Source organism: Lacerta agilis, chromosome 11 (assembly GCF_009819535.1).
Source record: "Lacerta agilis isolate rLacAgi1 chromosome 11, rLacAgi1.pri, whole genome shotgun sequence".
NCBI lineage: Eukaryota > Metazoa > Chordata > Lepidosauria > Squamata > Lacertidae > Lacerta > Lacerta agilis.
The window spans coordinates 22,982,013-23,008,716 of record NC_046322.1 but is presented as its reverse complement, the minus strand read 5'-3'; the positions used below and the strand labels follow the sequence as shown (position 1 = coordinate 23,008,716).

Below are 26,704 nucleotides of genomic sequence, written 5' to 3'. Positions count from 1 at the left end.
TTCTCATGCATGCATTTGTTTTATCGCAGCACCCATATGACGGTGCCAGCGTCAAAATACTAGCCTGTATCCCTGCTCCCACTTTAATCCAGATTTATTCCTTCTGAAGAGTTACTAAGAAGCCTCAATCGCCAACAGCCTGCTTGTAATATCTGAATGACTTTTTTTTCAGTATTAAGCCCCCATCTGGAAGCAAACCGTACCGACTGTACCTGCCGGAAGCTAGTTTCCTTGTTTTAGACACCCATCTAGTGTCCATAGTTTTGTACTGCAAAAGAAACACCTGGATTACTGACAAATTGCAGGTGTTCCATGTTGTAGCTTTGTGAAGCAAGTGTGTTCATGTCTCAGATTATAAACTGACAACTTTGCAGGTTTTCCTCTAAGAGGGTTTACTCTTTCCATGAAAAATTTCGCAAGCTAAAAAAACAACACCCCGAATCAATTGCCAGTGGCCCATTTGCAATATTAAGCCCGCATTAATAGCAGTTTCCCTTTTGTTTGGTATTTAACCTTATCGATAAGGTTGGGGGGCATGTAGTTTTAGTTCTGCATTACTTTTAAGCCAGAGCAAAAAATGTTATTTGGTGAAATTCCAGGAAAAAGAAGCTGTAGCTGAGCCCTCAAGAATGCTTGCATCTTTTCATGCATTACTATAGTGATGCAGGTGTGGGGAGATATTTCTCTGGAGTTGGTTCTCTTGCAGTTTGATTGATTCAAATAGTGTGATTGCAACGCTCTGAAGAGTGATGGGTGGAGGAAGCTGAGGCCACCTGGCTGGATGTCATTTTGCATGGATTGGGCCTTAGCTGAAAACAAATTATCTACAGACATGGAAGTGTATTTGCTGCATTTGCCTTGTTTCAAAATTCTGTTTCAGTTTTGAGGAGCACATAGAATGGATAAGTTTAAAATGTGCTTAGATTGCTCTCCTGTTTCAGTAGCATAGTAAACATCCAAGGCTTGCTGAAATGAATGGAGCTGTACTGTAGCAGCGCTGAATCAAGTGCATCTAGTGACCTCTTGTGGGCACAAGGACTCCAATGCCAACATGCATATTCTACCTGCAATAAGTTCCTTGCACCTTTCTGTGGATGGGGACAGCTCTGTGCGTGCCTTTCTTTGCACCGGAGTAAGAGGCCACAGCTCAGCAGTCTCAACTTTCTTGTAGAAAGTTGCAGGTCCAACCTCCTGGGATGAAGATTTTGCATCTTCCGTAAAAGGGATCATGGGGCAGATGACAGGAGCGCAGTAAAAGCACTTGTCAGGAGGCTGAAGAAGAAAACTTACTGCCATCAGTATTGACCCTGACACTTCCCATTTACTGGTATTACTGCTGCCTGAATCCATGGCAGAAGAGTTGAGGAAGCCAGCGGTGAAACCTCAGGCCTGAGGAGGAGACCCTGCTCCCTGTGAACTGTGCTTAAGTCGGGCAGCAGTGGCTTCTTAAAGTGCCAGCAAGACTAGAACAAATACTGCTGTGCTTTAGGAAATATGGTCCATTCACCTATCTACACCTTCGGTCTGCATGGAGGGAGTCCAGATCTTACACATTTGTAGAGGCAACCTTCAGGCTGCTTCCCTCAAAGATGGACCTCAGCTCTTTCTCCCCTTCTTCTTCCCCCCAGAAAACCCCTTCCTCCCCCTCCAGCAGTTATTTGGCAACCTCCCAAATCCACAGTCTCTGTTCACACCTGGGAGCAAGAGGAGAAGTTCCCTTGCATTATTAATGGCCTCTGTTGTACTCTTTACAGCCGTAGCTGGACCAGATTGGCTTGCATAAGCCAGCCCAGGAATTTCCTAAATTCCTTCTCTGACACAGTTCTGTGCTTAAATCCACATCCCAACCAAAACCCTGGCATTTCTTAATTTCTAGGGTTTACCCCCAAATATGTAGCAATGTCATTGGCTGGATTCCTGCATTGCAGAGGGTTGGACTAGATGACCCTCTGGGCCCCTTCCAACTCTACAGTTCTATGATTCTATTCTAGTTTCCTATGCTAGTTTATAGCATCCTTCTTGGGGTGGCATAGCATGCCATCCTGGGAGCCCCCACTTGCAGCCTGGAGTGGTAACAGTCCCACCCCTGGCTTCCCCCATCACCAACAGTTGGGGGGAAACTAAGTCTCGGTTTCTGCACTGCTGTGATTTGAACATATTTGTTTGCAGGAAGTACGACTGACAATAAGGGACACTATCTAATAAAAGGTTTCCAGTGCTGCCGGCATGTTAGAGGTGCAATTTGCCATGGCATCTTGCTGAGCTTAAGTACTGTAAATAAAAATGCTTTCTTTCCATTTGTGAGTTGCACAGAAGGAAGTTGTTGTTATAGCGGTGCCTCCCTTTCGTTTTGTAATTTCTTGTTATCAAGATTTCTAATGTGCTTAGGGACACTGGCCATTAATTTGATGACCAGCTGTGGTTTTGTCCAGGAGGAAGAGATTTCCAAGTAGCAGAAGAGTTCCTTGGTAGTAGCTTTTTTCATGTGTGTGGCCCACAGATCTGTTATCTCTGTGGTGTTGAACTTCTCTTCCTTTCTTGCAGTTTCGACGTCGACAATGGCACCTCATCGGGACGGAGTCCCTTGGATCCCATGACAAGCCCCGGATCGGGGCTCATTCTCCAGGCTAACTTTGTTCACAGTCAACGGAGGGAATCCTTCCTCTACCGGTCCGATAGCGACTATGACCTCTCTCCAAAGTCTATGTCCAGGAACTCCTCCATCGCCAGTGATATGTAAGTATTTAACGCAGTGTCTGAAAGGTCTTTCAAATTCACGTGGCATAAGCTTCCATGATCTAGAATCTGCTTCATCAGGTGCAAGAGACGCCATCCTTCGTTATCAGGCTTATCTAGGAATCAATAAAAGGTTGAAAACAGTGGAATCAAGTCAACACGGCATGCAACAAGGTGTACGGTGTGAAAATACAATTTATAGGTTAAATGTATGCAAAATGAGCAGCAACAGGACAATCGGCCTAGCATAGCTAAGCTGATTGACACCTGTAGTGGATTAGGAAGACATTGTCTTTACACAATACTGAATAAAATGAAAAGGGATTTAGACTAAACATTAGGAAGAGCTTCCTGGATGTACCAGCTGCTTTTCAGGGGAACAGACAGATTTTGAAGATGATGGGCTCTCCTTCATTAAAGGTTTTTAAGCAGATGCCATATGGCCACCTTATCCTATAAAGGGATGCTGTGGGGAGTGTGTGTGTGTGTGTGTGTGTGTGTGTGTGTGTGTGTCCCTTGCATTTGCAAGGGGTTAGATGACATACAAAGTACCTTCCAATTCTGTTATTCTACCCTAAGGACGTGCAAAGTGTGTAGGTTCTGTATGTGCAATCTGGGATGCTGCTTATTCATTGGAACACACAAAACTGAAGCATAAACTCAGTATGGTCTGGATATCGACTGTCAGCGGCTCCTGTCAATTTCAGACAGGTTGTTTACTAGCCTTCTCTAGTGGATTAAACCTCATAGAGGGGGTTAACTCATAGAATCACAGGGTTGGGAGGGGCCCTGAGGATCATCTAGTGATTCTAGTCCAACCCCCTGCAATGCAAGAATATGCAACTTTCCCTTACGGGGATTGAACTTGCAACCTTGGCATTGTCAGCATCATACTCTAAGCAACTGAGCTATCCACCTTCTGCATTCAAGGCAGGTGCTTTGCCACCGCAGGGTCCAGATTCAAGGGAATCTCCTTGCTTGTGCAAAGCCTGTGCACACACATGTCATATTCCAGTGGGCTTCTTTCCAGAACATGCCAAACACATGAAGCCAAGGGCTGGTGGGTGTGATCCCACATCATGTTTACGCGTGTTCAGGGAAAAACAGAGCAATGCAGCTGTGCTGATTATTATTATTTAACTTTGTATACCATCCTTCTCCCATAGATCTCGGGGTGGTTCACAGCATTCAAATATAAGTTAAAAAGACAAAATACATAATAAAAAGCCGATAACCACCCCTTCCCATAAACACATTTCAAATATATATAGTATGTTACTCTACAGGCTTGAGCATGGTGGATACACTTTTTAATCTGAACTTTGAAAACATAAGCAAATGAATATTTGTGATATGTATGTGTGGTATGTATATCAATCTTTTTAGAGCAGATATTGAATGGGCATCTGTCATAGATGCTTTAGTTGTGATTCCTGCATTGCAGGGGGTTGAACTAGATGATCCTTAGGGTCCCTTCCAGCTCTACAATTCTATGACTATGCACTTCTGCAGAGCCAGTGATACAGATTTAACCCCACCCTCCCACCCATCAGTGGACATCACAAGGGATGTCTGCTGATGGTTGGGGGACCATTGGTTTGGGGAAACTGACCTGGCATGCCAAACTGAATCCCCTGGCAGGCCAAGATTGGCTTGCAGGCTAGAGATTCCCCACCCTTGGGAGATTTGATGGTGGATCTAGTCCGACCACAGTGTGAACTTGACAGCAGTGACTCCCTGCAGGAGACTGACGAGTGCTGCCTGATTATCAAGATCAGAGGCAGGCAGGGAGTAGATTGGCTGGATGATCTGCAGGGCAACAGCAAGGGTATCTCTTTACCTATGAGTGTCACTACACTTGGCACTTGCTCTTCCCATGTAGCTAATTCAGCAGTGCATGAGACTCCCAATCTCAAGCCCTACATCGGGCAAAAGATTCCTGCATTGCAGGGGGATGGACTAGATGACTCTCATGGCCCTTTCCAACTCTACAATTCTATGACTGGCAACTGTTCCCTAATCGGTGGGCTGGATTAGTCCTAAGGACTGATAGTTGCTGCCCTCTCAAATTGAGAGCAGTTAACATGGATTTAATGGACTCTTGGTTTTAATAGCACTTACCGGTAACTCTCAGCTGATTTGTCATGTCTCTAATAGCCAGTTTGAATGTATGTTTCATAAGACCATTTAAATATTGTGTTGCTTCTTCATTGGTGCCAGACTTCCTCTAGCTTGGTGTGGTGATTATAGTGTTAGGCCAAATCATGTGAACATGTTTGTGCCTGCTTAAGAGACAGTGAGGTAGTTCTATTGATTTCTGTTCTGTTTTTCTTGTCTTTGTTAGAGGTTTTGATTTTGTTTAGATGTTGAGAGTCTGCCATGTTGGGTCATGAGCAATGCATTTTTTTCCATTTCAGCCCACCTTTAGGGTCTCACTTGAATTTACAGAGTCTGGTTTTACACACACACACCCTATTTTGAGCACAGAATTATTATGTGGCTTCAAGAAGTCTGTAAAATGGAAAGGAGTCTTGCTGTGAGCAGAAACAAGAAGAAAGGTCTCATTTGCTTGTTAAAAGAGCTATTCACACGTCTGCCTCTTTCTCATGATAGAACCAGAGTTTAGTTGTTGCTCCACTGATCTTCTATAGCTGTGGATGTCTGCAGAGGCTTGCAGAACAGGTAACAGGGGGGAAAACAGGACATCAATGTAAACCACAACAGCACAATCCTAGGATTCTGTATCAGAAGTTAAGTAGAATCGTGTCTTTTGTCCTAGATAGCACAAGCAACAGTTCAATTTGTGTTCCTTTACAAGGGTTCCTCCTCCCTCGAAGTCAGAGATGGAGCCATAGGCTGCAGTCTTGCAGTTGGTTATGTCTGGAATTAGCTCTTCACAGAATTGCCACCTTTATCTTTGTTTGGAATCTACCCAAGGCATGTTTTGGCAGGTCTTATTCGTATTCAATTATGGGTTGCCGGAGTTTGTGAGAATGCGTTGCAAAGCTTGGCCTGACTGTTTCCCTCTTTGAGAGCATTTCAATTTTTAAAAAAATAAAAAATGAGTGACTTTATAAATATATAAATATGTAATCTCTCCAGTTGACTTCCTTCTTAGGTTGGCCAATGACCCTAGTAACTTAAGAGGAAAAGAATCATATGTAACCCATGTGCTAACTTTTGTGTTACTCTGCAGTTTTATTTATATGAGAGTGATAAATACTTTGAGCTTGACGGAAGGTGCTTTTCCCCTGCAAGAGTGAGGGTGACCTCCTTGCTCCCCCCCCCCCCCCCGCTAAGAGACGTCATCCTGATAACTTTGCTCCTACGTCACAGTGTGATGTGGGTCCGGTTGCTCCAGCAACAGCACACTCTCGGTAACACTGAGGACATGTGAGTCAGTCGAAAAATTTTACTGGGTTTTTATTAGCCTATGAAACACTTCCCTGTCATCTGCAGTTACTAGCTTGTCCGAACCTCACAAATGGTTATCCGTTCATTAACACTTAATTCGAATCACTTTTGGTGTTCCAGTGGGCTGGCCTCTCCAATGAAAAGTAATTGTGGGCGCTACCAACTGCCAGGGCATGCCTGGCTTGTTTTTTGGGATGCAGGATTTCCCTGAGTTTAAACTAGGAACCCAAACCTGAGCACTCAATCTTTGCTCATTTATCTGTCTTATACAGCTGTGTGCAAGTCTAAAAAAAGCCACACTGGAGTCATAGGTGCTTGTTCACCCCAAAGTTACTAGGCTACAGCTGTCTTATTTCTTAGCCTTCAGATAGTGCAGCTACAATGAGTGCACGGTGAGAAAGAAGTTGAGGACAAGATGAGTAAAGAATAATATACCATTTTGAACCTGATGGAGGGGAGCAAAGCCATCCAATACTGATTACTTTGCTGTTTGTCTTATTTTTCAGACATGGAGATGACTTGATTGTGACACCATTTGCTCAGGTAGGCTCCGCATGCCATGATGTAGCCATATATGAAAGGATCAAAGGGGGGGGGGACAGACTGTTTTCAAGTTAAGCCATATATTTGAATGAGCTACAGCTTTTGTTATTATTACTGTTATGTTCCAAAAATAACATTCTGAAAAGGAACCACTTCCATGGTTAACTTGTATTGCTTAGAGGTGCTTAGAAAGAAATCTGATGGTGTCTACCATCTAAGTTTTATTTACAGTGGTACCTCGGTTTACAAACTTAATCCGTTCCGGAAGTCCGTTCTTAAACCAAAGCTGTTCTTAAACCAAGGCACCCTTTCCCTAATGAGGCCTCCCACCACTGGTGTCCTTCCACCATTTGGATTCCGTTCGTAGGCCGAGGTAAAGTTCGCAAACCAGAACACTACTTCCAGTTTTGCTGAGTTCTTATACCGAATAGTTCGCAAACAGGGCTGTTCTTAAACCGAGGTACCACTGTATTTGTTTGCTACATTTGTATCCCACCTTTCCTCTGTGGAGCTCAAAGTGGTATACATGATTCTGCCTCCCAATTTTATCCTCACAGTAACACTAAACTGAGGCTGCATACACACTATACATTTGAAGCACACACCCCTTCCCAAAAAGGGGTCCTGGGAATTGTGATTCTTAAGGGTGCTGGGAACTGTGGCTCTGTGAGGTGCAAACTACAGTTCCCATGATCCTTTGGAGGGGGATACGCTTTAAGCACATGGTGTGTCCCCAGCCTGAGAGTTCGGAACCGGCCCAAGATCACTCAGTGAGTTCATGGCTGTGTGGGGATTTGAAGCCAGCTCTCCCTAGTCCTAGTCTGACATGCTAGTTGTTATATCAAACCGGCTCTCTAAGGAGCTGCATAGGCTCACACAAAGAACATGCAATAACACAGTGGAAGGGTGTGAAGGTGGGAGTTTCCTGAAAAAAATAAACTTCTTTTCTTTGAACATCAGACTGCCATGCCGTTCAGTGGACTGATTTTGAAGCATGGTGAGCCCTGATGGTGCAAAGCACCTCTTAATGAGGGTCTGAAGCAAGGGCACACTGTTTGCCATCTCTGCCCCAACACAGGTGATCAGCAGTGCCACACCAGCAGTTTGTGAATGTGCAAGGTACTAGTGCATTTGAGATTCCATGCCTCAAACTGTTGCCATTTTGGATCACTAGAAGTGCTATTCCAGTCCAGGTACTTTAAGGTGTGCTTCCAATGTTTGCACGCATACACACACACACACACACACACACACACCTGTTTGGTGCCAGGAAATCAGGATGATGTGGATTTATTTGATAGCAACTTTATATGACTTTCATATGTGAGAGGATCTTATTGTGCAGTTGTTAACTGCTGGGATAATTCTGGTGCAAATGGCACTGGACATCATTAGACCAGTCTTTTCAAAGCTCTGTAATTTCAGAGAAACAAAGAGTGTTTTATATGGAATTTTTGTCTTATTTGAACAAGGCTGCTTTTAAAACAAATAATGGCTTCTTTTGTGAGAAGGAAAGCGACGAAATGATTGTTCTTGCATTTCAAAAGCTTCATTGTGAAGTAACGGTCAAAGGCTTCAGACACCAAAATAATCCTGGAAAGTTTTAAGAGATTGTTTAGAAAGCCTTCAGCTTGTTGACCAATGGAGCAGAGAGAGATGGGTAGCACACCTGGTGAAACTGAGAATGAAGCATCCTCTTTGTTTGCTACAGGTGCTGGCCAGCCTACGTACTGTACGGAATAATTTTGCTGCATTAACCAACCTGCCGGATCGAGCACCTAGCAAGTAAGTGTGGCCTTTTCCTCCTTCCTAACATTTTGAGTTAGTGCTCCCTTCATTTTTGTTTTATTGTTTTTTCCACATATAATAAACCTAATACAAAATACAATAAGCAACAACGATGGCAGCTAGCCTGTCATTTCTTGGGGGGAAAGCATAACAGCAGCTTGAAGTTAGAACCACTACATAGAACCAGTTTATAATGCACATTTAAATCTAGTCCAATAAGTCTACAGATGTTTCTGGAGGTCTGAGGAGGTGGTCTCAATTGATCACCCTGTCTCATATGGAAGATGAATGGATGTTGGGTGTCGTAATAGGATAAAGGACTCCTCTTGCCTTTGGCTGCCCTGACTTGACAGGTCAATTTCTGGGCCAGAGCAATGGACCACACCTGAGCATATTGTGAATCTGTTGACAGGCCTGCTGCGGAATGCCACCATTTAGCAATTTCTGAATGAGCAGCTACCAGCAGAAATGTCAACTTCTCCCTTCGTTTTGTGTCATTACTCCGTTCTACCACGTACACTAGCCTTTCTCCACCTGGTGTCCTTCAGATGTTCAGACTACAACTCCCATGAGTCTCAACCAGCATAGCTGTGCGCTGATGTACACTGATACATAACAGCATAGAGAAAGGTCGCTGCGGTGAGCTGGGCTGTACACATGATGAGCCAGCTGCTAGTTCTAGGGTTGGAATGTCTTCTGGCCAATGCATGTGCTGCGCCGCCGTCCATGCCAACCTTTTCCCACCGAGTCCAAAGTTGCAAGTGGCATCAAATGCATGGCCACAGCTGAAATTGCAACCGCATGTTCAATTCCCCTATTCCCCTCCCTAATGCCCGTGGCAGCTTAATTCTGTGCTGATGTCATGATCCCTACCCCCCCTACTGATAAAAATGGTTTTATGCTGAGGACTTACATTTCCCCCCTCTTTTCTATCAGACGGTCACCCATGTGTAACCAACCATCCATCAACAAAGCGACCATAACAGGTAAGACAACTTAATGTGGCTTGATTTGGTCACACCTTTTCAATGAGATTGTATTGTTTTATAATTCAGCTTCACCAGCAAACCAGAGGTTAAACTAGTCCCTTTCCAGCCCTGGGAGGAGTGTGGGGACCGCTTACGCGACACACCTACACAATGCAGCCGGCACACTAACGTGTCGCGACACACAGTTTGGAAAGCTCTGGGCCACACCTTTCTATAGTCTGGATGATACATAGTTGGTTTGTAAAATACTTGTGGACATGTGTCAACTAAATGCCCATAAAAGCATTCACTTACTTAGTCCAAAGCATTTCCACTTCTGTGATAGCCAAGGTATGCTACAGTTTAATTGCCTTCCTGCAGTGGTAGTGGTCGGGTCTGGGAAGCCGCCTGCCATTTAAAATTTCACACAATGCCTCGGAGTGGTGCTACATTGAGGCATTGTGGGAAATTAGCATGATGTGCAACTCACAGCTGTTATTCCCAGTATGCCTGCTGGTCGGGGCAATAATTTCAATGGGATTAAACATGACAGGGAACCCACCTTGCTGAAACTAAGCCAGAGTTGGGCCTGTTTAGTGCCTGGATGGGACACCACCTGGAAAACCCTTTGTTCTCTGCCTGGATTTTCACAGAGAAATAAAAACTGGGGTATAAATATTGCAAACAAGGAATGCAGAGCTCCAGGCCTGCTAACATATAGCTGGGCCTGCTACCCACAGACATGATGTAAAAGGCCATGGAATGTTTATCAGCCAAATGCCTGGTTGCAGAAATGTTTTCACCTGGTGCCTAAAGACATGTAATGAAGGCGGCAGGCGGGCCTCCCTGGGGAGAGCATTCCGCGAACAGGGAGCCACCGCAGAAAAGGCCCATTCTGTGCTGCCACCCTCCAGACCTCTCATGGGGGAGGCAACTAAAGAAGGCCCTCCAATAATGACCACAATGTTACTTGCATATGTGTGGGTGGAGGTGTGGTTATGTGGTTCCTCCAGCAGTCCAGCCCAGAGCACAAGCCTGGGGAGGGAGGGAGTGCCTGCTACTTAATCGCAAGAAGCGTGTATGTGCATATTCTGTGCACTTTTGGAGCTACTGTAAGCACATGCTTAGTCCATAAAGAATTAGAAACTACCGGCCATTTGCCCTCCTTGGTCTGGGTGTGCTGGGGACACCGCTTTTGAAAATGGCATCGGTTGCATGAAGTCATGATGATGGTGAAGTCATGATGACAATTAGGGGTGGCCTGAGTGGAGGGTAAGGCTGACTGGATATGCTCCACATCCATGGACAGAGGCAATATGCTTCTGAGCACCAGTTGCTGGAAAACAACTGGTGGGGAGATGACTCTTGTGCTTAGGTCCTGCAGGCAGGCTTCCTGTAGGTTTTTGGTTGGCCACTATGTGAAGAGGACACTGGACTGAATGGGCCAACAACCTGATCCAACAGGGTCTCCTTATGTGGCTTTAAAAAGTAAATTCTCACTGTGTGTGGCTGTACCAGTCCGAATCAGGACCAGTTGAGAGAGGTCAGATGCCTTAACCCTTTGCCGCCACCCTATGCTCTTTCTGAGATGGAGGCACCAGTTTCTGCAATTTACTTTTTAAAAGCCCTTCGCTGCCATCGCTAATTGCGTGAACAGCATCTCATCTAGCTTGGCCCTCAGTTACTAGAAAAGTCCATCCTTGGAAATGCTATTGTTGCTAAATCAGTGTAGAAAATGCCCTGGTACTTGTCACAGACAGGAACTCTCAGGTTTATGGTTGTGATTAACTTTTTAAAGGATGCCCTCGTCTGCGCTTAACGCTTTATATTATGCAAGATTTAAATTCTGGTCTAGATGAGTCCACAAAGGCGGGTTAATACAGGTGAAGCTACATTTTAGCTTCTTGTCAAACCCCTAAGTTAAAAGATAGTTCAGTACCTTCAAGCAGTGTGAACTGGTGGATGGGGGTGCACCCAGCTCAGCTCATCACACTTGCCTCAAGAAGAATATTGCAGAGCTGGGAAAGGTTCAGAGAAGGGCAACCCCAATGATTAAGTGGGTGGGGCAACTCCCCTATGAGGAAAGATTGCAACATTTGGGGCTTTTGAGTTTCGAGGAAAGGCGTGTAAGAGGAGACATGATAGAGGAGTATATGCATAGTGTGAGAAAGCTCTACCTGGAGATGCCAGGGCTTGAACCAGGAGCCCTCTGCATGCAAGGCGAGTTCTCCACCGCTATCCTGTGGCCCTTCTCCATAACACTAGTGTGGCGGAATGGTTAGAATGTTGGACCAGGACTTTGGAGAGCAGGGTTCGAATGCCGCTCAGCCATGGAGCTCACTGGGTGACCTTGGGCCAGTCACCATCACTTAGCCTAATTTACCTCAAAGATTAAGATTAAATGGGGAGGTGGAGAGCCACGTACACCACCTTGAGATCCTTGGGAAGATAAAGGTGCTATAGAAATGTAAGCAACAACAACAACAATAATTGTAAAGCCGAATGTTTGAAGATTCAGGACAAACCAATGAAAGTACTTCTTCACACCATCAAATATGCTGCCGGGAGGAGTAGCAATGGCCACCAACTTACATGGTTTTTAAAGAGGATAAGACAAATTCATGGAGGAGGTAGCTATCAGTAGCTACTGAGCACAATGGCTATGCTCTGCCTGCATGGTCAGAGGCAGTAATGCTTCTGAAGACCAAATGCTGGGAATCACAGGTGGACAGAGTGCTGCTATGCTCATGTCCAGCTTGCAGGCTTTTCTTAGGCATCTGGCCGGCGACTGTGAGAATAGGATGTTGGCCTGGATGGGTTGTTGGCCTGATCCAGAAGGCTTGTCTAAAGTTCTCAGCTTTTGTGCCATTCCTATAACAGCTGTATGCAGCAAAAACCACATACCCCATGCAGTTCTTTTGCTATGCATTTATTTATTGCATGTATCAGTATGAACTGGTCTTATGCTTGGCTAGTCTGGAACCACTCATAGTTTACAGTATGGTTGGTATTAATACCTTTTCCCACAGCTGTAGCCAGTGCTTTTTTCTGGGGGGACGCAGGGGGACGATACCCCTAAACATTTTGTGAATCTTTCTCCATTTGTCCATTTACTGTATTTATTTTTTCCTGATCTGAACTATAAAATGGTGATTTTCTTGAGTCAAAATGAGAGTACCCCTAAACAATTTTTTAGGGGGGGAAAGCCCTGGCTGTAGCTAAGGGTAAGAACCAAACAGCCCCCGAAGGTTTATTGTGGTCCTTTATTTATTTTTTTCCAATAATCTTTATTGGTTTTTTCCTTTTTACAAACGATTGAAATAATAAAAAGTAATGTAGAAACAAGTATAACTCACACTTAAGTATCCAAAAAATTGAGTCACTCTTTTCATTTACACTTAAAGATTTAAGTCCCCTCCCTTCTTCCTTCTTATGTCTTCTCTAACTCAAATATCTATGTATCGCACATCAATTCTTCTTGCTCCAAATTAAACAATTAAAAATAAAAGATGGGTAATAAACATTTGCTTGTCAAATTTCAACTACTCTTGTACTCCTATTCCAGACTTAAGTCTTTCCTTATTTCTTATATATGCATTTTTCCATAATAATCAACGCCAAGAGTTGTATGCCCTTCTTTACTTCTTACACACCTTGTCCAGGTAGTCCATAAATTTTCCCCATTCATTGCTAAATGTTTCTTCTCCCTGTTGTCTGACTCTCATTGAAATTTTTGCAATTTCCATATATTCTGTAACTTTCTGTTGCCATTGCTGCACAGTTGGTACGGTTTTTTTCTTCCAGACCTGCGCTAGTAGAAGTCTCGCCCCTGTGGTCGCATATAGGAAAAACTTTTGGTCGCATTTCTTTATCTCTGACCCCACCATTCCTAGAAGGAATGCCTCCGGTATCTTTATAAAAGTATATTTGAGTATTTTTTTTAACTCATTATATATGTCTTGCCAAAATTGTTTTACAATATTGTGGTCCTTTTTGCAAACTAGAAAGTCCTTTAAGGGACTTAAAAAAAAAACTCTTTTAAAAGGGAGGCAGTATGGGACTTAGTACCGATTTTCCTCTGGAAGAATCACACAGGCCTCTGTAATGCCTTCCTTCACTTCCAGCAGAAAACCTACCAGTTTTATCAGGCCTAGACTTCAAATTAACAGGTGTGCTTTGGTGCCTGAACGCTTTGGCTCCAGCATGCTGAAGGAAATGCAAAGCCAACCCAAAGCTGTGAGATGAACCAGAGGTTTGGCTCAGGTGTTCCTTTGCCTGAACTGGTGGGCCCATCCCTAGCCATAATGCTGCATTTGATGTTATAGGTGTTACCATAACAACAGACTGAGTGGCACAAGCATAGAATCTCCCCTCGGGGCACATAAAACCCTGGTAGTTGTGGCAATGCACGTTATATAAAGGCAGAGCGCCAAGGAAGGCAGAAGGGATGGTGCAGGCTTCCCTCCCCTTCCTACACCAATTTAGAAATTTGGCGCCAGCTTTCCTCCTCACAGATTATTGCCAGAGGTGTTTGAAGTGCCGTCTTTTGCTGCTAGTAAGTTTCCCTGCTGTTGTTCTGCCTCTCCAGGCTGAGGAACCAGGACAGAGAAACAGCTGTACGAGTGAGGTCTCCGTTTGTCTGAGGCCAGAAGGGCAAAAATTAAGACCAACGCCGGCCAGGGCCAGGAAAGACAAGAGGGGGAATGCTGGGGATAAAGAAAGTCTGGAGCCCTTCATTAGGGAGCCCAGAATAGTGAACCACCTCATGGAACCTGATAGTATCTCCAGCTAGTATCTGAATTTTGCCTGAGTATTTTCCATTGGATGTGTGCGCAGAATTGTTACAGAAAAGCTGTAGGCTAAACAAGGCAAAATATTGGGAGATCCATGACTGATTTGTTCATTTTTAGTTCAAATCAGCTGTGGTGGGAGAGGGCTTAGCGCAGGGGAGCTGTACTTAACCCTTTCCCCGGCCTAAGGGCTTCTGATCTAAATTGCTGCCAAGAAGAAGAAGAAGAAAACACCTCTGGCAACAAACACTCTGTGAAGCGAGTGGGGCTGAGAGACTTCAAAGAAGTGTGACTAGCCCAAGGTCACCCAGCAGCTGCATGTGGAGGAGCGGAGACACAAACCCGGTTCCCCAGATTACGAGTCTACCACTCTTAACCACTACACCACACTGGCTCTCTGAAGCGTCTATTTCCACCACAGTCCACCCCGCTGGTGTGCCCAATGGCATTCTCAATGAGGGGGGTATCCCATTCCTTCCGATCCATGACCACCCCCACTTGCTGACCCCATTTCCCTCTTCTGTTGTTTGTACTGGTGGTAACTGCAGGCTGTGAATAGCATCTGCCTGTTCCGCCACGCACAGCATGCCCCGGCTGTGTATCTTTTTTAAAATCTTACTGACTTGTCTTCTTGGCTCTCTAGCCAAAAAGGTGTTCCCCCCTTCTAGTGAGTCATAGTTTAGGTTCACCGAAGCATGCTTATTAAATAAAGCCTTCGGTGGATAATACACGTTGGGCACAGTCCAGCCAGAGTTAAGCACTTTTAAGCCTCATTTCTTCTCAATGGTAGAAATTTAAACACTTGGTTTAACTCTCCCTCCAGACCAATGGGATTCTGATGCTTGACTTTGACTGGATCATGCCCATGATTTGCACTGAAGCAATAAAACAAAATAAAACAAAATGCTAAGGCTTAAGGAGGTTTCATTAAAGTTTCTTTTTCGTTGGCATTTTCCCAACTGCACTGCGACTTATTGGGTATTTTCTGGGCTCAGCTCAAAGTGCTGATTTTGACCTATAAAGTCTTAGGTGGCTCAGGACCCCACTATCTCAATAATAATAATCACAGAGTCTGAGCTGGTCCATTTCCCCCCACATGGACCAGCTCAGACTCTGTGATCTTCATCAGATGCCCTTCTCTATGTGCCTCACCTGAGGGAGGTGCTAGGGGTGGGTTCAGTTTGTCTCTAATAATTGTTATTGTTAGTCCACTATTTTTATTCTTTCGAGGCTGTGTAGGCTGTGTTCTTTGCCATCAGAATGGTGCCTAAATATGGCGTATATCCAGGAAAAAAGCCTTTCAAATCACTTTTAAAAAATTAAAACATACACCAAAACAAAATGCAGCTTGCTTAAAACCTAGCCAAAGAAAAGATGGGGAAAAAATGTGCAGCAGCCAGAAAACAAGCATAAAACAACTTTGGGGGGAAAGTTGCACTTTGACTAAGCACCGAAAATCCAGCAGATGAAAAGCCATGCATGCTCCTCTTGGCGGAGTATTGCACTGTGTGGCCCTGTGCTCTTATAGGACTGACTTCCGTATAAAACAGGGCATGGGGCATCACTCCCCACATAATGGAGAAGGAAGGAGGGGTCCCTAAGGTACACAGACCCCAGTCAGTATTTATTTATTTAAGCCCCAAGCAATGGCATTGAGCTTGACAGTACCAAGCAACCGATGCCATCACTTTTGAGTTAAATTCAATACAAACAATTCCCCCCCATACATTTTAATGTATTCATCAGCTTACCTACTTGTGAAGGGTTCCCTGATCCACTAATTCATACTGTTGCTCTCCACCGCCATCTCTGAGCAGTGCGAGATTCCTGGGGTTGCAGGTGCTTGCCTAGGGTTCGTGTTTCCTTTGGAATGAGGGCGAGCAGAGATATTTGGTTTATTTACAACCTGAGCCTACGATGGAGGGGCTCACAGCATTAGCACCCCAAGAGGGTCTTGTTTTCCCCATAGCCACAGCCTTGGATTCAAACAGAAATCAAGCATCACTCTCGCTCACTCTGGCTTGTGAGCCTGCTGCTTCCAGCTTCTAGCCCCAAAACTCGTAACAGTACAATCATCTTGGCAATGCTGAGCAAATTACTGCCAGTCTGCTACTGCAAAAGGTGTGTCTTTTTTAACATACCTTTAAGCTCTAATATCAGTGGCTATCATTTCTGTATCTCATTCAATTCCCACCTTACAATTTTGTATGCACACTAACTAAGATTTCACCCCTTGCCATCTGATGGCATGGGCTCAAGTCCACTAAAGCTTATGCCACAATACATTTGTTAGTCTTTAAGGTTCCATTGTCTCCCGCGTCTGATGGATGTCAACCAACCTTTAAGGTGCCACAATGCTCTTTGTTGTGATTAAAGGCAAAAATGGACTGCAGTCCGCAGCATTCTCTAAAGTTAATATGCAGTCACTGTGTGCCTCTTCCATGGCCATAGATTATCAGTTTAAAGGCTAGAGGAGTGAAATAGCACCACCATTTTAATTTAGAGCCCTCCCAATGAAACCAGCTTCTCCCAGTTGAAAGCAGCTGTGTGGTGTTCTCTTCTTGCTGGGATACTTCCACCACCTCAGGCTTCAGTTCAGCAGAAGTTGGAAGAGAGGTTCCAGTTGCGCATAGTCCTGCCCAGAATAATTGGGAAGGCTGAATGCTGAAAATGGCAAGAACTGCCCTTCCTGCCTCTCCCCTGTCTCCTGTCTTTTTATAAAAATACATTTTTTAACCTTTGTGGTTATGGCAAAAGTCTTGAAAATATGTGCCTGTGCTCAAACCGCAGAGGGCAAACAAAAGTAAAGAACAGTTTATTATTATGTCGGAATCTCAGAGGTCTAAGTCATTCTTATACTGTACTTCAGCTTTTCATCAACTGACAACAGGCCAGTTTGTTCGCAGTCGTCTCTTCCTCTTTCTGCCCTCTCTTTATTCTCTCTTTATTTCAAATTACGGTCCTGCATACCTGAAGGAGCGTCTCCACCCCCATCGTTCAGCCCAGACACTGAGATCCAGCGCCGAGGGCCTTCTCGGTAGTGGCGCCCGCCCTGTGGAACGCCCTCCCATCAGAGGTCAAAGAAATAAGCAGCTATCCTGTTTTTGAAAGACATCTGAAGGCAGCCCTGTTTAGGGAAGTTTTTATAACAATCGATTAGGAGCCGCCCAGAGTGGCTGGGGAAACTCAGCCAGATGGCCAGAGTACAATTATATTATTATTATTATTATTATTATTATTATTATTATTATTATTAATGAATTCTATTAATTTTCCAAATTATTACAAATCAAAACAAATTACTTTGATTTAATACTGTTTCTAAAAATCAGGTTTCCCGTTCCTGTTGCAAACATATGCCCTCTCTTTATTCTCTTCCCAGTTGTTAAAACTTGGACTTTAAGCTCTTCGTGACTGCCACTGTCCTGTTCCTTATTTCTCTGGCAAATGTAATAATAATAATAATAATAATAATAATAATAATAATAATAATAATAATATAATTGTACTCTGGCCATCTGGCTGAGTTTCAAAAATTAAAAACTTCAGATGTCTTCTAAAAGTCAGATAGTTGTTTATTTCCTTGACATCTGGTGGGAGGGTGTTCCACAGGGCGGGCGCCACTACCAAGAAGGCCCTCTGCCTGGTTCCCTGTAACCTCACTTCTCGCAGTGAGGGAACCGCCAGAAGGCCCTCGGAGCTGGAGCCGCTAATGCAGCTGTTTGACTTCACCCCTGGAGGAGCACTCCATTGTCTCTCGAGACAGATGGATGCCAACAGTATGGCTGCCGTAGAAATTGATTACCGGTACTTGAGTAAAAGAAGGGCACTTTCTTTTTGCCTTCTCCTATTACATGGCAAATAGTAAAATACACTTAAAATCCATGAGAGGGCAGCAGAGAGTAGAAGATGCCTTTCTTGTAGCACTTACAGCTGCTCATTCTGAATCTGTGCAGTTTACTGTGCATAGAGAAAAGAAAACTGGAGAGGTTTAGTGGCCCAACATGGTTTTAAACAAAGCAGTGCAAATAGGTTCTCCCTCCTTAGTGCCTATCTCCATATATTTTAAATACAGAAAATAAAACTGTTTTGCAAAATGCATAGGAGCTATCCCACAACCTAAGAATCCTAGGCCCCACTGGAAATTTACTTTCTAAATATCCACACCATCTCTTTGCTGCTGGATAGGCAACTTTTGTGAAATCCAGTTCTGGAGAGAAGCAGCTGAAGAGGTTGACTTTTCATACACCATCATAGGTGTAGCAGTTATCATGTTTTGAGACCAACCCATGCATACGTTGTTGCTGATTTAAGTTCCAAAGTGCTTTCATTTATTTTATTTATTATTTCAAAAGGCTTATATTTTGCTGAACTGTAAGAAAACCTCAGAGCAGTTTACAAAAAGAATAAAGAATAAAACAATACAATTATTGTTTAAAACAGTCAAAAGGTAATTAAAGTTAACGATAAGCTAAACACCAAATTAAAAACACAGGACAGTTCCTATAATTAAAACATTACAGTACAGTGAAGGCACCTGCCTGATGTCTCTCTTGAGAATCACAACTATCAATTCATCAATTTCTCTTTCTCCTCAAACTTTGTTCAAGTGTGTCAGATTCAAAGCTACTGAAGGTTATTTGCTTGTTCGTTTCTTAAAAGGCAAGAGGGCATGAAAAGGTATGAAATATGTGGGGATTTCTTGCTCAAAGATAAGAAAAAAGAGGGGTGTGTGATATTTAGTAGAATTAAGAAGAACGCTGCTGGATCAGAGCAATAAACTATTGAGTCCAGCATCCTGTTTTTCATAGTGACTGGCCAGGTGCATGTGGGAATCCCAGAATTTAGGGGAATTTAGAGATATCTGGACATTCCCTGAGGCTGTTATCACCACTGATAGACCTGACCCCCATAAATTTGTCTAACCCCACTTTAAATCTATCTAAGCTAGCGGACATCACTGCATTGTTTGAAGAAGTACTTCTTTTGTCTGCCCTGATGAATGTTAAAGATTTACAGCTGCATGGGTTTTGTTTGTTCTTTTTTTGCGAACTTCTTGCTGTATTTGGGAAACAGGAAATAACTCAGAGGTCAAATTGTGCAAGGGGCTACTAGCTTAGCCTGGCTTGTTAAAATTCCCCTTCACACTAAGCCCTTTTACCAGGAGCCTTGACTGAGTAAATTAGTTCTCTGAAGGTCCGCAAAAAACTTGACGGGGGGGGGGGGGAAGGGTGGCGTGGAGGGGAAGCCTAGCGTAGTGTGTGCCAAAACAAATGACCGGGAAATTCTCCCGAAAACAGTTTGACATAAACCAAGTTGCACAGCCTGACCAAACATTATTCACGGGGTGTGGAAAGGTCTGACACACAGAGGAGAGAGATCCAGCTGGGACAGGATCCAACCGCAGAGCTGGGAATGCATTGCAATAGGTGGCGCTTTTTTGTTTTAAAGGGAATTGACTGCCGTGAAAGCAAGCGGGAAGAGGAAAGGGAAACTGCCAAAGACATAGGAAGCAGAGAAAATTGAGACTTATTTTGTTGAGCAAGAAAGAAATATAAAGCATGACTTCTCCCTTGTATGTAGCAGAGGTTCAGAGAGAAGGTTGTCTGAGGACACCGCAGAGTGGGCAGTCCCCTTGGTCAGACTCCGTTCTGCATCTATCATGTTACCGAGCAGGGCTTTTGATGATGGAACTGTGTGTAATATCCCGGGCCTTTCACTTTGATGGGTAAAATGTTCCAGATGTTGATCCTCATCTGCTGCATGAGGACATTCTCTCTCTCTCTCTCCCTCCCTCTGTCCCCTCCCTGCTGTTTTCCATAGCGCTGGTTTCTCTGCCACAGTTTCTCTGGGCTTGCATTTGCAAGAAAGAAACAGCAGCAAAAGTTTTTGTTTGCTAATTATTTCTATTTGCTTAAATAGCAATGATTGCTCTTTGTTTGCTCATAGTTTCCCGCCGCCTGTACAAGCTAGTTTTCCGTGTGAAAATCGGTTTGCTTGTTTAAACTGTATTTGTTTTGTAGGGAAAGAATTGAAGTAAAATGCATACCGGACAGCTGGCACCGCTCTCCGTAGGATAACATGCTAGAGGTTCTGCTCCTGCAAACCCTTCCCAGAACTTTGATATTACTTTTGTGTGTTGTTTCCGGCTTTTGCCAGGGTTCTCTCCTCCATGCCCTGGCCTGACCCTGTTTAAACTGGAGCATCTAACAGCTTAGAATTGATTGGCTGCAATACTCTAGGTAAAACTGCTGAGCCACAATATTTTATTTTGCTAGTAAAATGTCATGTGATTTCAAACTTAACGACTCCCATCTGTAGAGCTTGGGTGGCCGGCAGAAAAAGTGGACTGGCCTCCTGCACCTTCATTAATAGGTTGTGCAGAAGAGGCAGGAACAGCTTGTCATACGGCCCACCCAGAGAGCGGCTGGCGATGGGAGCAGTACCAAGCAGATGCCCATGTCAGCAGCATGGTCCAGTATGCCCACCAGAGCTGGTGCTGGTTGCTGCAACATTATTTAGTATTTTTAGAAGCATTTTGTGGTCAGGGAGTAGCCAGCTGGCTACATATTTCAGGGGTGGATATTTCGGCGGGTGGGTGGGGGGGGGGAGGCTCTAAGGGCCACTGTAACCCATGGGCAATCTTCTGGGGGGCTGCATGTCTCAGTGGGTGTGGCCAAAGGGGGCATGGCAAGGAATGCTGCTTGCAAGGCTGCCTTTCAGAAGGCTGTCCCAGCAGCTATTTTACACTCTTTTACAGAATTGTTGTTGTTGTTATTATTTCTTAGTTGCTTGTTACCCCAAGGTCTCAAAACAATTTACAACACATTTACACACACACACACACACAGCATAGCATTTTTTTAAAAAAGCCATTAATTTAATATAGATGCATGAAAACATGGGGGGGGGGGAATCCCCATAACAGCCACAGGAAGCAGCCCCCTAATACAAAGAATATAATCTCAGTCTATCAAAAAACGGAATTATTATTTTCAGTGGTTTTTTAAATTAAAAATTGCAAACTTTTTTTTTTTAAACCACCATCAATTTTTAGACTACAATTCCCAACCATCCATGACCACTGACAAGGGGCATCCCAGTGAGGAACCTTTAGGAAAAATAACGGGGGGACCCTTCAGAAATATTTCAAAAATGAAAAAGGAGGTATTTTGGAGACGCACAATAATATTTTGGTATCACAGAAGGGACCTGTTGGAGCAGATAATAATAATAATAATAATAATAATAATAATAATAATAATAGGGACAAATGCAGGTGGAGGAGTTGGGCCCCCACAAAAGATTCTTTGGGGGGGCAGACATGTTTTGGTTGGCATGAACAAAGACAAGCACCTGCAAATCCTCCCATATATATAACGTTGCCCCTGGGCCATCTCATATGCCCTGTTGCCACAAAACGGTGTTGCTTGAGCAGTATTTGATGTTTTGGTTCAGGCCTGCACTACCTGTGACTCACCAAGGCAAATGCAGCCCTCCAGCCATGCATGGCAGCTGCTAAAGGGCTGGGAACCTCCTGATTTTGCTACCTGTTGGGGCATACCAAAGAACAACAACAACAAATCCAGGGAAAACTGTATGTCAAGCACCTGGCAAGCTGCAGGACACGCAATGGGTGTGAGGGTGCATGTGCAAGTGTGCATCGAAACTCACGGCTCGGATATATCTGATTGCCCTTGACGGGAAAATGCAGTCATATGCAAACACAGTAGCTTAAATCTGCCCCGTGTAGCTTGTGTACCACAGCTGGAAACAATACATGCAGGATCAGTTTGGTTTGGTGCATTTATTCTTTAATCCTTTCGTCACCACACCATAGTGGTGAATACTTCAAATTTTTTATTTTGCTCATAAACATAAGCAGTCGAGCTTTCACCAGCTCTTCTCTGCAACAGAGAGCCAAATATTGGTTGCAATGGAATGTCTTGAGAAGTGTGACAACACATGTCCACGTCAATGCTTGTGCCTAGATTTCAGTGTAGAGCTTTCAACTCAAGGAGGAATTTCATCAGCCTAATTGCACATGCATAAAACTGAGCAGGGCTATAGCTCAGGGACAGAGCACATGCTTCGCATGCAGAATGTCCCAGGTTCACTTCCTGGCAGCTCCAGTTCTTTTTTAAAAAGGAGGACAGTGGAGATTTTAGAGAGCTGCTGCCAGAGTCCTACCCCACTCTTCCCATTTTGGTGGCATCCAACTAGCCCAGCCTCTTGCAATGGAATATGCAGCTGTCCCATACAGGGATCGAACCTGTAACCTTGATGCTATCAGCACCATGCTCCAAGCAGCTGAGCTATCCAGGCTGTCTCTGTGCAAAGGTAAAGTTTACATGTTGCTCCACCCACTTTTGCCTCTGGCTCCACCCACCACTGTCCGCTGGAAGGTTGCCCAGAAGGGAATGCTGAGCAAGGTCTCCCCACCCCTGCCTTACATGATCTAGCATTCAAGGGTTGGACTTCTGGAACATGTAAGTGGCCGCCTTTGGAGATGCCTGCAGATCTCTTCCTCCAGATTGATGCTCCATTGAGCATTCCTGTAGAGCAGCATTTCCCAGACTTGGGTCTCCAGCTGTTTTTGGACTACAGTTCCCAACCATCCTTGACCAATGGCCCTGCTAGGTAGGGATCATAGGAGGACTCCCAACACCCATCAGAGCCAGCCACCATGGTTGGTGATTGGGATGGAGGATGCTGGAGAGCAATCTACCCATCTTTGGGAGGGAAGGCATAGGGGAAGGGGGAAACAAGTAACCCACTGCACTGTGCCTCCCTTCCCCGGGTTTGTCATTGGAGTTACCATCTTCCATCCAGGCCTCCATACTTAGGAAGGTTTGCTTCCAGAGAGCAGATAAGTAGTTCTTTTGAATCTAACAAAAGGGTGCTCTCTTTGCTTTTATCACAATGAAAGAAGTTGAGAGTTAACATGGACCAGTTACTGAGCCTGAGCTTGATTGTTGCTGGGGTTCCGGTCTGGCCTCGTCACTTGACATCTCCTGTCTGTCCCCTTTGCTCATGGAATAATGAGCCATCGGCAGTAATGAGTCAGCAAAAACAAGTTAAGATTTTCCAGATGGAGCCTCATTTTGCGAACATGTGGTGTTTTCAGACAAATACTGCCAGCCTGTTATAATTTGCTTAGCCCTCTTTGGTTTTCCTTGCTTTATGAACTTTTAGAATTAAGTGCCAGCTAATTACAGAGGTTGGGCAATTGCAGAACGTTGCCGAGGAAAGGCGACAGCTTTCCTGTACAAAATGGTACATCATAGACTGTGGCAGATGGGGGAAAGATCCCCAAGGTGGCATGCAGGCTTCTTTAGGTCTAATGGATCCTAAAATCTACATGCATTTTCCACTAGGGCTGCGATCCTGCCATGCAGGTGTAGGGAATCTCAAGCCTGGGATGGGAGTATGGGCTGAATGCAGCTCTCCAGGCCTCTTTGCCTGGCTCTCCTCAAGTCACTGCCTCCCCAGAGGCACCCAGAGTCCTTTGCCAGGCTGGATTGTGCCCTTGACTCCTGATAATGCCCCTTGCTTGCCTGGACAGAGGATGCAGAGGGGTGTGTGAGTGTGCGCAGAAACTAACCTGCAGTTCAAAGGAAGTATTTTCATGGATTGCTCTGCTCACTTTTTCTCTGGCCCCACCCACCATTAGCACATACCCCTTGGAAAGTTGCCCAAAAGTGACGCTTGGTCTGAGAAAGGTTCCCCCTTCCAGCTGTAATACTTGGGAGTCAGTCCCCTGGAATTCAGTAGAGTTTACTTTAATGTGCAGAAAGGTTTGCAAAGTGAGTTGGCGATGTTTAGAAGTATGTCTGTGTCCCCTTTGTTCCCCATATAACACACAGGCTTATCCCGTTCTGTCCTCAAAACCACTCGGTGAGGTTTCTCGGACAGGGTGGCTGGTCCGAGGTCACCCAAGGAGGTCTTTTGTTGAGGAGGAACTCAAACCCAGATCTCTCCAGCCCCAAGCCAAGCAATCCACTCCACACTTCTTCCCACTATTATTAACACAAGTTCAGATTCTTTAACACAAGGTTTTCCAATCTGGGTTGACAGTCTTCCTTAGAGAAATCAGAGTTTTTACAGTGCAGTCTTCCGCATGTTTTCTCAGAAGCAACTCTAACAAAGCTCATGGGGACGTAAATCCAAATAGATGCAAATAATAATAATAATAATAATTATTATTATTATTATTATTATTATTTATTTATTTATACCCCCGCCCATCTGGCTGGGTTTCTCTAGCCACTCTGGGCAGCTCCCAACAAAATATTAAAAACACAATAAAACATCAGTCATTAAAAACTTCGCTAAACAGGGCTGCCTTCAGATGTCTTCTAAAAGTCAGATAGTTGTTTATTTCCTTAACATCTGATGGGGGGGGCGTTCCACAGGGCGGGCGCCACTACCGAGAAGGCCCTCTGCCTGGTTCCCTGTAACCTCACTTCTCTCAGTGAGGGTACTGCCAGAAGGCCCTTGGGTGCTGGACCTCAGTGTCTGGGCAGAACGATGGGGTGGAGACGATCCTTCAGGTATACAGGGCAGAGACTGTTTAAGGCAGGGGTAGGCAACCTAAGGCCTGTGGGCCAGATCCGGCCCAATCACCTTCTAAATCCAGCCCATGGACGGTCCGGGAATCAGCATGTTTTTACATGAGTATAATGTGTCCTTTTATTTAAAATGCATCTCTGGGTTATTTCTGGTACATAGGAATTCGTTCAGTTTTGTCCCCAAAATATAGTCCGGCCTACCACATGGTCTGAGGGACGGTATACCAGCCCACGGCTGAAAAAGGTTGCTGACCCCTGGTATAGGGCTTTAAAGGTCAGGAATGGGGAACCTCTGACCCCTTGGGCCCCTCCTTCCACCCCTAAGGATTCCCCTCTGGCCCTTCTACCTCCCCTCACAACACACTTGCCCTGCTCCAGGACGGAGAGATTTGGAGGGAGATGTAGAAAACTCTATTTTTATGTAGCTGGAATATAGCCTTCCATATAAAGCAAAGAGCTATTTCCATTGTTCAAGCCACATTTGCATCTGGCACCACCCACCACCAGCATGTCCCCGTCCTGTCCCCCCCCCCAGCACCTCAAAAGGTTAACCAGAAATGAATGTGAGCCACAGGCTGAAAGAAGGCTTCCCAATCCTAGTGTCTGTATAGGATTGCCGCCTTAGATGTTAACAATGCTTTGGAAACAATTGTGGAGAGTGAATGTCACCTTTCCCAGCAGAGTGGAAATATTAATACAGCAACAGAACATCAATTTCTAGTCCATCATCACAGAGAACAGAAATAGAACTGTATTTCCAAGCCAATGTTTTAGCATGGAAATTCGCCTTCAGATGTCTTTGGGATTTAGAACACTCTTTGAGAAAAAGGATTTTTGAGATAGACATTATTTTCTTATTAGGCTTTTTTTATCCTGTATTTCAGTGAAATATATTCAAAGAGGTTTGTAACTACCCCACCCCAAAAAGTACAGTACACAACAACAACACCCATTCAAAAAATAAATAAATGCATTCACAAACATAAAAACAATTGGTGTCAGTCAATCAAGTTTTCTCAGTTGAACCACTGAAATTAATGAACATGTCTGTTACTTTCAATGGGTCTACGCTGAGTAAAGTTTAGCTGAGGGCCACCCAATAGACCCAATTCCAAATGTGTGCCTTGTATAGGAGGCAGCAGATCACTCAAACATTAAAATCTGGCTTGAATAAATAGGCTCCCAAACTGTAGCTAATGAATCTCCTACAAATGTTTCCCACGGTTTTGGTACCACCACCAAACAGTTCCTGTCCTTTGTTATCTACCCAATGGTAGAGAAGGCTCCCTGCTTCGGACTTCATCTTCCAATTGTGTGACCGGCATAGAAATGCAGGGGGTGGAGCTTTGCACACCAGGGCCGGACCATCCATGAGGCAGACTGAGGCAGCTGCCTCGGGCAGCAACATACAAGGGGTGCCCCTCCGCTGCCACTGGAGAAGTGAGGATAAGTGGCTGTGGTGGCTTCTGGGTTCCAACCAGATATTTTGAGAGCCCTGTGAGATCATACTGAGAGCGCCTTGCTTACTAGGGTCTTGGGAAGGTTGTGTGAGGCCTCCTCTGGATCTCTTGTGAGATCTCGCTGGAAGCTGCAGCCATGTGACCCTGTTAAGCAAGTCTTTAGTGGGGCAGGTGGACAGCACCTTCCCATTTTGCCTCAGGCGGTGAAACAGGATGAGCTGCCTCTGCCATGCACCCTACTCACGTGTCTGCATCACGGCTGAATAGGGCTTGGGTCTTTGTTGTGTATAAACTTTGTTGTTTGGTCAAGACGTACATATCCCGCCTTTCCTCATAAAGAATTCAAGGCTCCTAAGAACAAAATCGCACCATAATGAAGCCGTTTAAAGTATCGATGGCACAGCTTTAACTACACCAGTTATTAAGGCACAAAA

General features: G+C 44.6%; 1 protein-coding gene across 8 annotated transcripts in view; it reads left to right on the top strand.

The window, feature by feature from the left end:
• The window catches only part of PDE4D (phosphodiesterase 4D), a 622,016-nt gene that overhangs the window by 503,205 nt on the left and 92,107 nt on the right, over positions 1–26,704 (top strand). For all 8 annotated transcript variants that reach the window (XM_033163808.1, XM_033163807.1, XM_033163811.1 and 5 more), the window contains 4 exons: positions 2,545–2,736; positions 6,657–6,693; positions 8,405–8,478; positions 9,418–9,467. In XM_033163808.1, coding sequence (XP_033019699.1) covers positions 2,545–2,736; positions 6,657–6,693; positions 8,405–8,478; positions 9,418–9,467 — 353 coding nt within the window. The remainder of the gene's footprint in view (positions 1–2,544; positions 2,737–6,656; positions 6,694–8,404; positions 8,479–9,417; positions 9,468–26,704) is intronic.